This window comes from Alligator mississippiensis, chromosome 6 (genome assembly GCF_030867095.1).
Source record: "Alligator mississippiensis isolate rAllMis1 chromosome 6, rAllMis1, whole genome shotgun sequence".
Lineage (NCBI taxonomy): Eukaryota > Metazoa > Chordata > Crocodylia > Alligatoridae > Alligator > Alligator mississippiensis.
Window position 1 is genome coordinate 58878952 of NC_081829.1, and position 13761 is coordinate 58892712.

At 43.3% G+C, this 13761-nt stretch overlaps 1 protein-coding gene across 5 annotated transcripts in view; it reads left to right on the top strand.

The window, feature by feature from the left end:
- The window catches only part of LRRC20 (leucine rich repeat containing 20), a 189621-nt gene that overhangs the window by 100948 nt on the left and 74912 nt on the right, over positions 1–13761 (top strand). For 3 of the 5 annotated variants that reach the window (XM_059729913.1, XM_059729911.1, XM_006265058.4), the window contains exon 4: positions 8166–8333. The exons of 1 other annotated variant lie outside the window; for it this stretch is intronic. In XM_059729913.1, the coding sequence (XP_059585896.1) occupies positions 8166–8333 (168 nt within the window). Of the gene's footprint in view, positions 1–8165; positions 8334–12978; positions 13636–13761 lie in introns of those variants that run through there. One more of the 5 variants, XM_059729912.1, reaches the window with a different exon arrangement.

Here is a 13761-nt window from a genome sequence, read left to right on the forward strand (position 1 = left end):
TCTTCCATAATGGCCACTCTCTTCTCTTAAACCACCACTGATGCTGTTCTAGGTTTCAAGAACTCCCTTCTTCTTCTCCATCCCAGTGCTCGTTCTGTCAATAACTCCCCCACCCCCACCATGCTCCTGGCATCAATCAAAGCAGTAAAACTGGGCTTCCACCCAGTCACTACACTTGGCTTGGCTTGGCTAAGGAGTGCTGCTGATGAGAACCTACCACAAGGATAAGTTAGTGCAGCCCATCTGAACAAGATATATGGTAGTGCCCATTAAGCACAGCCCCACTCAGTGCCAGCTCTTTCAAGTCATGGGGAGCCACTACATGGCATACATTTTTACTTCCTCTTCATTCCCACAGCTGAGCTGTGCCTTTCTTTCTCATTTTTAATGATTCCTGTTTTTTCACCAGACTTAAATGTCTGGCAAGCACCACCAAATGGGGCCCCAAACAGTTTCATAGTTTCATAGTTGATAGTGTTGGAAGGGACCTGAATTAGTTTCTCAAGGATTCTAAGGTCTTTTTTCTCCTTTATAATGTACTGCTGTTCTTGATGCATGAAAATAAGTTAAGTTTAAAAGGAGAATCCCTTCTATATCTTATATTTACATCTCTGGGGGGTGCATCTACACAAGACACTTAACTGTGCAGTGGCCTGATACTGCCTCACTTAAAAGGCATTTGCTAATGCTCAGTAACTCCAGTTACTGTGCATTTATTTAGTGCTTGCTCATACAAGTACTGAATAAATGCGCAGTAATGACTGTGCAGTAGCATCTTGTGTAGACTCACCCTGAGAGATGCTGTAATTTCACTCAGTTCTTTCCTTTTCTTTAATTTGCCTGGGACAAGTGGAAACACTTGTATTTTATATCCTCCTAGAGTACAATTATACATCTCTCTCTAGCCTCCTTCAAAATCTGCTGCTCTTTCTCAAAACCATGCAAACGTAGTACTATATCCCTTGGCTTGTTTGAGTTGGGGGAGTGTAGCAAGTAATATGCGCTCCGTCTACATGGATGGTTGCTTTTGTTTTCAGCTATAGGAAAGAGAGGAATTCCTGCTTTAGGTATTCTGGTGGACCTCCCTTTTCAGGGTTGCCAACTCAATTTTAATGACAATCTGCAAACTCTTTACTGACAACCAAACTTTTTTACTGACATGCCTTTTATAACAATTCTGCACAATATATTAGTCTGAGTCATTTTCTAGTATCTGTAAATACAGGTAAGAGAAAAACAGTGCACCATACTGCACATGTAGACACTGACTGGGAACAAATTGCTCCTGGTGAGTCTAAGCAGCAGAGGGCCACGGGGGGAGGGGGCGGGGAGAGCTGTCCCAGCTCAGCAGCATGTTGCCTGCCAGTCATGTGGAGATTGGGATGGACCCTGATCTCCAAGTGGCTGGGAGGCAGCTGCCCACCCAGCTGGGACAGCTCCCCCCTCTCCTCCCCATGCTGGGGGCCAACCTGATCCACCCCGCCCCCAACTGGGATGGAGCTGCCTGCTAAGCCAGGACAGCTTCCCCCCACCCTCCAGAGCTTGGGGCTAAGCCTCTGTGCCCCTGCCAGCCCAGGCCTGGCTCCCAGGGGAGGTGAGCTTCCCCAGGTGCTGCAGGATGGCAGAGCAAGGCAGGAGCAGCCCTGGCCTGGGCTGCTCCTGTAGGACTCAGTTTGCTGCCAGTGAGGGTGCATGGGTAGACATGCACCAGGGAGTGCTTTAATAAGCCTGAATTTTCTCTGCAGAAAATTCAGGTGCATTAATTGCATGTGTAGACATGCCCAGGATGGCTCAGTTCTTCTTTGTCTGTCCCTCCACATTCTTCTTCAATCAAGCTCTCACTTTCTTAGTTTTTATGGACAACTGTTTTTTTGCAGACTTTACAGACAAGGGTTTTCAGTCCTCTTATATGGACTGTTGTTGTTCGTAACCCTTTCTCTTTCACAGCTTCTGGGAGTTCTCTTAGAACACCCTACCCTTACAGCAGTCTCTCTCCTGGCCCTTCCTGCCCACCGGCGCGAACGCCTGCACAAACGCTCTGTTTGCGCGGCTCGGGAGCGCAGCTCCCTACCGGCTCAGCTATATGGGACCCGGGGGGCTTCCCCTCCGGATCCGGCTCAGCTGTGCCGGGTCCCTCCGCCCCACTTACCTTCTAAGAGTTAGAGAACTGCAGCAGAAAAAATAACGTAAAAATAAGAGAACTGCTGCCACCGCTGCCGATTAGGGTCTTGTGAACCCAGCATTCATTCCTGCCTGTGGCAGGGGGTCAGGCTAGATGATCTGTTCAGGTCCCTCCTGACCCTAGCTACTATGAAATACTTCTATTAAAAAGTAAGGTTTTAACCTAGAAGGTTGTTTTATTTTTGTTTTATTTTTTTAATAAAGTTGACAAATGTCCTCTTTGTTCTGGCAACCTCTTTTTCATGCTTCTTTTTTGCATCCTTCCTTTTAAGAATGCAAGTCATCTTCCAAAACAGAAGTATTCTGCAAAGTTAACAGGTGTCCCATATAGTAAAGTCCTATCCATCCCAATGGATGAGTGCACAATTCTAGTATGAGTTTGTGTGCGCTTTGACAGTATTTACCCAAATGGCCCTTATATCTATCATCTACTTCTTGCAGTACTTTCACAGCTTATGGGTAAAGCTCCAATCAGATCTTTATATAATAAACACAAATCACTATAACTAGCACTGTGGTGCATGTTTCAAAATAAGGTCTAGAAAAAGGTAGTATACATGAAGTGAAGCTCAATAGAAGTTCTAAAAGCTGTAATTCAGAATACGCATAAACACACCGGGGGCGGTTTTCATCACAGAGAAAATTTTCCTTTGTGACGTGTCCCTGGGTGACAGAAAGCAGATCCCTTCCTAAGGTTCTTTAGCCTGAATGTTTTATAAAATCATCAAAAGCATAAGCAACGTTGTTCTTGATATTAACTACTGTGAATGAAAGCAATTGCAGACCCAAAATCTCATTCCAAAAATGGTGCAGAAAGTGAATTATTCTTGACAGATTAACTTTTCAAGAAAATACCTGATAGGTGTAAGCAAACAGAGAGACATTTTGTACAAAAACTGAAGCCATTCGGGGTTTTTTAAATAGGATGTCACTATTGCTATTTGTTTTATGTAGAAGATCTTTGGATGCTTCAGGGATAGGTGTCAGTATAAAACACTTACATTGAACTGCACGGGTTGGGGAAGGGCAGAAGGCTTTAGCCTATTTCATTAGCAGTCAGAAATGTTCATATGGACATCTCTAACTGTCCCTTTCAGCCAACATGTTGATCTGACCTGCATATGTACTGAGAAAATTAATTCTAACTAATGCAATGGCTCATGCTGTAAGTCCTGGTAATCTTTATTGGCAATCTTTTACTGAACCTAGTTGGGAGAGATGCTAGGCAAGGGTACAAAGTGCCCTTCAGGTCCATAAAAATCAGAAGTCTCTAACTGAAGAGAGGGTATTTTGTTTTTTAACTTTATTGCAACGATTTCTGAATGAATCACTAATTTTGGGAGTGGAGAAAATCACTGATCACAGCATGGTAACTCCATTTTGCTTGCATTTCAGTCTTTGATCTGTTTTATGATCACTCCTTTAGCATTGGATACTGCATTTACTAAGACATGAAACATACAGGATAAAATCTTGGGCTGAAGTCAACAGAAAAACTCCCTCTGACTTCAGTAAACTTAGGTTTTTATCTATACAAATAAAATGTTCAGGTATCTGCTTCAGGATAAGCCTTGATGTCTTTCTTAAACGTTTAAATATTTCTAAAAGTACTGCCTAATTATGAATGCTAGAAGCATCACATCGTAGCAAGCAGTCCTTGTCATCAAATTAGCCTCCTGAGAGTTCAGTGGGTTTCTCATTAGTAAGAATACTAAATGAAAGTAGTCCCCTTTGTAAGTAGTGTGTCAAAAAGCCAAGATTTCACTGCAGGAATGAAGCTCTTAAAAGTGGAAAACTATTGGAAACATCCCCTAGCTGAATCCTGATAACTATAAAAGCAGTCATTAATTTTGGTTCTTTTCTACCCACAATTTTAGTGCCCTCCAACATAGCAATTTAATGATGAGTTTAATTCCAGGTAGGAGATGCCAATTTTTACAAAGTTCTCCTGCCATCACATGGGTAACTGTTGCGCATTTTGAGCACATGGTTTATAGCGGTATGGTGTGGTTGGTTTGTCTATCTAAAAAGAAGACATGCAACACCAGCTAAAATAGCTCTACTTTTGGGGGCCAGGGTTTGAGAAACTGTGGATTCATCTACATGTTCGTTAATGTGCCATAGTTACAGTGTATTCACTTTAGTATTTGGATAACCAAATATTAAATCACTGTGCAGTAACTGGCGCCACTGCACAGTAGTGATGGCACACAGGTGTTTACAGATGCTAACTGCAGAGTAGCCTAATACTAAAGCACAGTAGCGTAATTACACAGGTTTTGCCCAGCATGCTACTACACAATTAGTGTGTCTTGTGTAGATGCACCCTGCTAGGCACAGCAATGAGCATCTTCCACCATCCTCACCCTGCCACACCACTGAGGGTTTGGAGAAGGTTTTTTACATCATGAGTCACCCTGGAATCTAGCATTTGTGGACACAAAGCAGCTCAGGAGTGGGTTGCACATTAAGTCGATTTACTGGCCCTAAGATTGGGGCTACTGGGCACCATGTAGCCCATGGGGCACTTTGACATCTATGGCTTGCGTTACCCTTTTACCCAAGCTCTTTATCTTTGGTCATATCCTCCATGGAGGGGGGAGTGGGGAGGACACAGCAAAGTTTGGTGTTAAAGTTGCTCTGAGATTTCCCCAGATTCAGAGAACGGTCAAAGAATCCTTTGAGGTGGCTTATAGCTGCTCTGCAGTGCAAAACAACTGCAGTTGGGTTAAGATCTTCTTGTCTCACTTATGTCTTATATGCACAACACAGGTGTTTAAGAGGTCGTTGCATGTTCAAAGAAGATAAGGTTTCAGTCAAGCCTTCTGAAGGTAGAAATGCCAGAATTAAGGTTGTCTGCACATTCTTTAATTAAATGATCACATGTAATTAATTTTCAGAGAATACACCTCTTTCCTCATCCTTCTGTAATCTTGTCAGATTATTTCACCCTTCTCTTCTGCATTGAGTATAGGGGAGATCTCCTTTGTTCTGTGTCCTTATAAACTGCATAGCAGTAGCCCCTGAAAGACAGACACAGCAACTGTAGATAAGGTCCATTCAGTCACTGTAGTCCCGGGCAGTTGGGATGGCATGTGTGCAGTCATGTGTTACTTAGGCACTGCTATGTAACGGAGCAGACTCAGTGCAAATAGTATCTTCATCAAATTTAGCTGCCAAATTCTGGAAAGTCTCTACTGAGCTTGTGGGGGTGAGATGGATAGCTGAGAATGTTAACTCATGGTAAAAGGCACATGCCTGTCACTGGAACAGTCTCCCTTCCAGATTTCAGATTCCTTCTGTAAAGCATAAAACCTTTGTTGGAATCGAATTGCCCATGTTAGTAATTCAGCTAAAATCTGTTTATTGAATCCAAAGCGTAATAGGGGTTGTATGGTTATATTAAATGAATGTCTTAAAGTACTGTAATAAAATACCAACTATATATATTAGATGACAATGTTACAATGCTTATTAATGACTGTATAATTACAGTGGCAAGCACTTGATCAGAATAAGTGAGAGAGATTATAGCTGTCTCATGCTGGCTGGCTTTAGCAGATGAGGTTACTGTAGCAAAATGCCATCCTCCGCACACCCACAGCCCCCCGCAAGCCCCATATCCCTCAGCCCTCCACACCTCTCTAATATACGAGATACATTTTTAGCTATTATGTAATCACATCTATATACATGATGCAAACACACACAAATCAGGACAAAAATATCTTTTAAAAATAAAATTAAAATATGTTATTGTGAATGTTTGATTTTTAGTATGTGATTTAGTTTTTTTCTGGTTCCAAGTTAGCAAACCCCCTTCCCAAAAGGGCAAGGGTAGGGACTTCGGTGGCAAAGGTCAGGGGTTCGGGGATGGGGTTTCCAGTCCCAAGATGGCAACCACAGGCAGGGCACCTGTCATGGGGCAGGGCTACCCTTGCAGACCTTGAGAGCTCACCAAAACTCGTTAAGCGGCCCTCCAGCTGAAATAATTGCCTGCCCCAGTTTTATCCCTCTAGGTTTCCCATTACCTCATTTCCTTCTAAGTTCCAGAAACTAATCATATTTGGCACTAAGAGAAGTGACATTATCATGCAATCAACCCCTTAAAAGTGCTCTACAGCTGTGGCCTGGCAGAAGTCCACAGCTCCAGAGCACTTTGAAAGTGTCCCAGTGTACAATAAATTAACCCTTATGTAATGAGGTTTAAGATGAAGGCACTCCAAAGCAGAGTATTTTCATTAAATTGTGTCTGAATGGGGCTGAGCTGATGCAGCGAAGGCTTGCCCCTGGTGCTATCTGCAGGATTGGAGGGGGAGAAGGGAGGGGAGAGAGCTCCAGGCTGGAGTTTTTTCAGCCTGCGCTGGGGAAGTGGGGTGGGGATTGGCACCCCCCCTGAGGCAGGGGGCTCCAATCCACCCTCCCCCCTCCCTTCAGCCCAGGCTGGACAAACCCCAGACCAGAGCTCCCTCCCCTCGCTTCTCCCCCTCTCATCAGAGAGCACCAGAGTTGGGAAAGGGAGAGGTAGGGCTAGAAGGGAGAGGCTGTAGACATGCAGTTCCTCCTGGATCAGCTCCAGAATGGTGCTCAACCTCTTCCTCCCCACCCCCCGCCAACCAACAAAGGTCTGTTGGGTCCGGGGGTGGAGAGGAGTTACAGCAGGGAGCTGCGCACCTGTCAGTGCCCATCTAGACCCAAACTTCCCTACATAAATGTCTTGTTGCCCCAGAACAGTGAAACCTCTTCTTAATTTTGCTGTCCAGTTTTGATGAGTTTCACCCACTTTACTCGTACATTAACATATGTATGGTTTATCATACTCCATCCTGACACATTTGTATCTTGACTGTCTCTACATTTGTCTGTCTCTCTCCATCTTTCTCTGAAATCATGGATTCCTGAAAGATTGTCATGTTTGTACCTGACACAGGCGACTAGTAAGGGGACATGCCCCCCCTGAGATTGGCCTCCGAAGGTGCTGGGGGGCCCATTGATGCACCCTAATTTGGCACCGCTCAGGACAGGGCCAGGCATGGAGCGGATTCCCGCTGGCCCGGTTGTACGGCTGGGGTCCGCGCTCTATTTCTCTACCCAACCCAGCACTCTGGAGCCTGGAGTGTCAGAGAGTACTCTGGCCAACCAGAGCATTGCCCCGCCTCCCTCCTCCGTGCGGCCCCTTCTTCCCCCTCCCTACCTATAAAGAGCATGTTCTGATCCACCAGCAGATGTGCTGTTCCTGCTGCCGGGAGAAAGGTAAGCCTGGGGCTCTTGGGGGGGGGGCTGGCACAGGGAGGGGCAGCCCAGGGTGGCTGATGTGTCTCCCCACCGCCCCCGGTGTGCTCTGCCTCCCCAGACTCAGGAGGCACTAGTCGCCCATGGTACCTGATGTAATAAAACATCCCATCATCTATTACATAAAGTATATTTCATCATTCCTATTAGCATCTCATCAAAATAGGTGTGAATGTATCTAGTGAGAGAGAGAAAATATTGTTCTGAGTAATAACTAGCTCATTTCTGTTTAAATGTCTCAAAAATTTCTGACAAATGCAAACCATGGAACATTTAGGACAAAACAGTTTGTTTTGCAAGATATAGGCAATTAAAAACAGGGTTTTATAATGGAAAGGGTTGGTCAATCTTTACTATAAGCATTGCTGCCTGAATTTTTTGTAATTTTTTCTTTTTAAATCACTCGGAATGTAAAATGACTTTAAATAACTTAAAAAGGATAAAGCTATTGTAATCTAAGGCTACTTTATTCCTAAAGAACACACCTGCAAGGGGAGAAGAGTTTAATATGTTTTAATTTATGTATATTGGTGTCACACCTGCAGTTGTCTTATCTTGACTTTTCTGAGCGTCTCCCTGGAGACATGACCTCAGAGCTGTTGTGGTTTCCCTGGTGGGCTTTTTGCAGTTATTTTTTTTAACCTTGTGATGTCTGTTTGCCTTTTCCTTACTCCCCACCCCTGAAATTGCAGAACTTAACCTAGAAGGGAATTACCTGCATCGCCTGCCAGAAGAGATCAAAACCCTGTTACATCTCAAAGCCATCAACTTGTCTAAAAACAAGTTTCGACATTTCCCTGAGCAACTTACTGCCTTGAAAACTCTGGAGACCATCAACCTTGAAGAAAATGAGATTTCAGGTAACCAATTCCAGCAGGAGAGTGTATAAGGATCAAATGCCTTTACATTAAACAACAATGAAGCACTCAGCATGTCATGGAGAGCACTTAATTTTGCAGTAATCTTGTTTCTGGGTTCAAAGCAGCATTCTGGTTTCTGTTAAGGGAGGTTGAAATCTATTCTAGCAGTTTGTCCATGTTTTTAAAAAAAGTCACAATTCTCATTTTATTTCATCATACTTCTCTCCAAAGCAACTAACTGTGATGCCACATGCTAAGGATTGTGGGCCATGTACAAACACAGTGTACAAAACAAGCATGCTACTTACTGAAATTAGCAATAGAGCTGTTCCTGCTTATGCTGTGTTTAAATTAAGTTTAAGTATTCTAGATATAAGCAGCACAAGAAGAAGAAAGCTTTAAAACAGATCTGGTTTACCTGGAGAGAGGCTCATAAGAAAATACAAACACAACATTGCCACTCAAATGTGACTCCTTTAAAAGCTGAATGGCTCAACTGGCTGGAATGGCATGATTTTCATCACAATCTATATTATTGATAAAGCGAGGGGATTATCAATATAATATTTTGTTTCACATTTGTTATGTGTACACAGCAGTCCTTCAAATATGGAAAACTAAAGACCATGAGCATTAAACAGTTAATAGAGAATAGCTGAAAATTTGATCTACCAGTTTCGTATTCTTTGTAGCACTGGCTCTCAGATTTTTTCCTACTGTGTCCCTATATTGCCAAAAAAACACAAAAGTTACAGCCACAAATTAAGAAGGTTTTGCAAGCAAAGGAAATGACAAGCTTTCAAAGTTATCCTTACTTACAATAGTGGTAAACCTTACTTATAATCAGGGATCTCGGTTTTTCGTTTGCTACGAAAAAATGTGGTAACACTCGGATTTTCTCATTTTAAGGAGCAAAACGTGGGAAACAGTGAGTTTTGCCTTGCAGGCTGGCAGAGTTCCATCCTGCAAGGGGCTGCAGGGATCAGGAGGAGGGTGGTCAGGCAGGGGGTGCCATGTGCATGTGCCTGTGCCTGTGCCTGCACTTGGCTGCCAGGCAGTATAGAGAGCAGCTCCCACAGGTACATCAGGGAGGGGAGATTGTGGCCCCCATAGGGAAGGAGGGAGGGAGTTGGGCAGGGCTGGGGCTGCTGCTCAGCCCATGCGGTGAATGGGGCCTGGGGCCAGAATGCATGGCCACAGGGCCCAGGTGGGTCGTCTGGGGGCAGCAGGGTGGCTGGGGGGGGGTAATGGGCACATGCCCCAAGATTTGTGCTCGGGGCAGGGATGGGCTGCCTGCTGTGGGTTCAAACTCCTGTCCTGCTGTCCTCTCCCCGGGCCTCTGTGGCCCAGCAGGTGGGACCCAGCATGGCAGGGCAGAGTGGGGCAGGGAACCTTGATACCGCCACCATAAGCCCCATGCTGCCGTGCAGCCTCACTCCCTTCATGCCCAGCAATACGGACTGGCAGCATGGAGTTCTGCCCTTCGCTGCTGCTGGGCAGGCAGGGCTGCCTCACCAAGGGGTGCAGAGAGGGCTGTGAGTTGGGAGGGGCACTAGCAGGGCTGGGGGTGCTGTGGGTTGGGTACTGGCATATCAGGGCTGCTCAGTGCCACAAAACGGTGGGCGGGGGGACAGCTGCAGCTGGACCCACATTCTGGTGAGCAAAGGGGGAGGGGGAGCTCTGATTTTCCATGATAAAAAAACCCCAAATCAAATGCCAAAATTTACAGGTATTTATAATTTATTTTATTACAGTGAATGAAGCACTGATAGGTTTCCAGATTGCTTTAAACTCCAACCTTTCACCTTTTTAAGGTGAGGACCGTGGACCAGCAAACTGCAGACCAGCGGTGACCGGCATACTCAGTATAAAAAAAGGCTGGCTGTCAGTCTGCAGTATGCCGGTCACTTCTAGTTTGCGGTTTGCCAGTCCGCGGTCACTGCCAGTCTGGCAGCCAGCCCTCCTGCAGTCTGGCAGCTGACCCCTCGTGGCCTGGCACCGGGCCACGGCCTGGTGGTTGGGAACCCCTGCTTTAAATTAGAAATATATCACTAAAATATGGTACTCAACTCATACGTATATGTGGAAAAACGCTGATTTGTGACTTTTTTTTTTAAAACAGAGAATTTGTGATTTTAAACAGAGAAAACCAGGATCCCTGCTTATAATAGTGGTTAAACCAGTTATTAAATTTACTTAAAATAAATCAACATTAGGGAATATACCGTACAACATGTTTTGGAGTCTGATTTCCAGTGCTTTCAAGTAGCCAGGCAGAATTCTTTCTTTAAACTGGTTCTCCTGCTGGACGGTATTATTTTGTGGCACTTCTCTTACCTCTTTAGCCTGGAATGTTTTCCCCTTTCTACACAGTGGCTTTTCCCTCTACTTCTACCATATCACTCCCTCTTTTTCTCTTGCTAGAGCCTGTTTTATCTAACCAGCATTCTTCCAGAATTGTGCTGTTGACATTTTTAGGCTGATTTTTTTCAAAGCTATACAAGATAATAGGACATTCAACCCCTCATTGTCACATAGGTCTCCCTACTGTCTATGAGATCTAGCCTTAATGTTTTTCCTTACTTTTGGCTTTACCAGGATTTTGGAGGATTCACATTTTTCTTTTGGTACTAGAAGGGGAAACTGGGGCTTTGCTCTGTCCCTACGCCCTTTTAGTTAAAGAAGAGTTTTAATGTCCTCTGGAATAAGCCATCTCCATCCCTCCCTTGTCAGATAGACAGCTTCTATATGACTTGGTATAGGAAAAAAATGGGGAAGCTAATAGCTATATTAGTTCTACAGAGACTTCCCTCAACAAGGGATATGGGGAGTGCATATTATCCCTTCCCCTTTGGCTCTGAACAAGGTCTTTGGGAAGGAAAGATGAATTTTAAATTGCACAGTTCTTGTGTGTGAATTAGATTTTTTAGGTTGCTTGCCAGCCAGCTGCCAATTAGATTCTTGTGCTGTTACACAAAGAGCTGTTAGAAGCACATTTTGAAAAGGGTTCATTGGAGATGGTCTGGGGGTTTTTTTTTGTTATTTATTTAATGAGAAAGAAGGAGTATATTACTTTCTTTTCTCCTTCCCCCAATTATGCAAAGGCAAAAATAATTGCAGAATTTTTCCCTGGTTGCTTGTTTGGCCAGATTCAAAATGATAATGGTGCAGAGAGTCGTGAATGCCTTTAGGGTTATTCCTCATATTTCTCACCTTAGAAATTGCAAACACAGATTGGTATCAGGAGCTTCCATATGTATACAATTACTTTGCTATAATAACTAAAGTAACTAAAGCCAGAGACTGCTCATTTTAAAGAAAACTGTGTATGGCCTTAGTAATACATTTGGCAGTATCGGATATAGTTTCAAAAAGAGAACCTGATGCATCGAAATACAATGCCAACTCTGCTTTAGCATATTAATCTGGTATTTGTATTGCCATGTTTTAACTCCTAAACCTGAAGTTTTCTGCTAGCTTGGTCAGATTGCGACCCTTTTTCCCACTGGTGTGCATCAATCACAGGAAAGAGTAGTTCCATTGAAGTTCTCTGGACATCCATTTTTAACATCAGTTGTTGCTCATCAGTTGAGTAAGAGGCTCACAATCTAGCCCTGAATGTTCCAGATATCCTTCCAGGGCTACATGTTAAGTGCAAATCAAGAATATTTATACGGGTTATATTAATTTTCCATGCCTGTTTTCTTATGTTAGGCCCATATCCAGCAAATTTGTCATTGAGGTGAAAGGGACTGTCAAACACTAATTCCTCTAGTCAGCTCTCTTAAGTTCTTTGGCTCTTTCCCCTTTCCTTCCTATGCCGCTTTCAATAAGAGATCAAAAGGAAAAAAGTACTGCACTAAATACAAGGCTAACTTTTATGTCAACATTTGAATTTTACCTCTTCAAAATTTTAGATTATCAAACAAGAAGAAAATACAAAGATACAGGTTTGAACCTGACTGTATTAGATGTTTTCCTTTCAAATTCTATCAGATAAAGGCAACCATTTTTCTGGAAGTGGAATGATCTGAAACCTTGTCTCTCATTGTTGAGTATGGCAGAGAGTTGGTACCCAGAGTAAGCACAAACGAGTTCCAACAGCTGTCATTGAAAATGATTGAAGTGAAGCAATTTACATCATTGGTGATGCTATTAGTTATTGTCCTATCCTGCTACATCACATACTACCCTTTCCTGGGCTTCCATACAGCTCTTCTGCTGCCCCTTCTTTCCTGGCCTTGGGCCTCTAAGTGGAGAAATTACCTTAAATCAGAACATTGCATATAGGGATGCAGTGTAGTCTAAAAGAATGAAGTCCAATTACAAGTCAGGGAGCCCTGCGTTTTTGTTCCTGTTTTGCCATTCAGTCACTGTGCAGCTACTGCTCTGTTTCATTTGTAAAATGAGTGATATAACCCTTTACTGTATTGCAAGGTCAGTGTCATCAAGAAGCTGAGATTCTGTCATAGCAATGAACCTGCAAACTGTCCAGAAGCAATTAGTTGTGCACATCACCTGTGTAACAACTGCATGATCTTATCATTACCCTCTATGAAGAACTTGGGGCATTATGCTTCATTGTTTCTTGACTGAACAAAGGTGATCTTTATTGTATGCATAAACTGAGTTAATATGTTAGCAGGTTTTTCAGGAAATGCACCCAGATGTGGCCAGGGGGAGAGTATGGATTCCATTAGTGACATCTACTGGTACGTGCTTCAAGGACAATAACAAGCAGAGGAACAATCCACTTCAAAGGGCACCTCTTCTTTGCTGAGCTATTGGAATCAGCTTAACTAAACTCAAAGAACATAGACAATGGAAGTACTTAGGCAGGATTTAGTAAGAGGTAGACTCTGTGAAAGGACTAGAGATGGTTTAGATCTCAGATGAAACACCACTCCATCTAAGATGAAACACCACTCCACCAGTCGTGTTTCCAGGATAGGATTGGCCTGCTTAGGATTTGTAGTAAAAGAAACATTCTGTTTAAAAAATCTTGTTCTCTTTTTTTATTCTTGCTGTTGAGATAAAACAGTAGTTTAAAAGAGGCTGTTTGGGGGACAGTATATTAACCACAATTTGTGCAGTTTGTGAAGTCAGAAGTTATACCAATTCCCCAAGTAAAATAAGATGTATTGGCAAAAGGACTCTAATACTTGTATTGTTTTTATATTACGGCTTTTGCCAGTATAAGAATATCAGTAAAAACCACATGACCCAGCCAGCAGTATTAGCAGTAAAAGTTTCTAGTGTAGACTTGGAGTTGCACTGTCTGGAGGAAATGGGATACTTTGCAATAAGGTATTAAGATTATGCAAAAGAGCAAGTCTTCTCTACCACTTTGCTCAGTGTAGAAAATGAGCCTGTTCCTGAGTTCAGTTAAATGCAATTGGTTTTTCATTTGTACTTCAAGAATATGAGC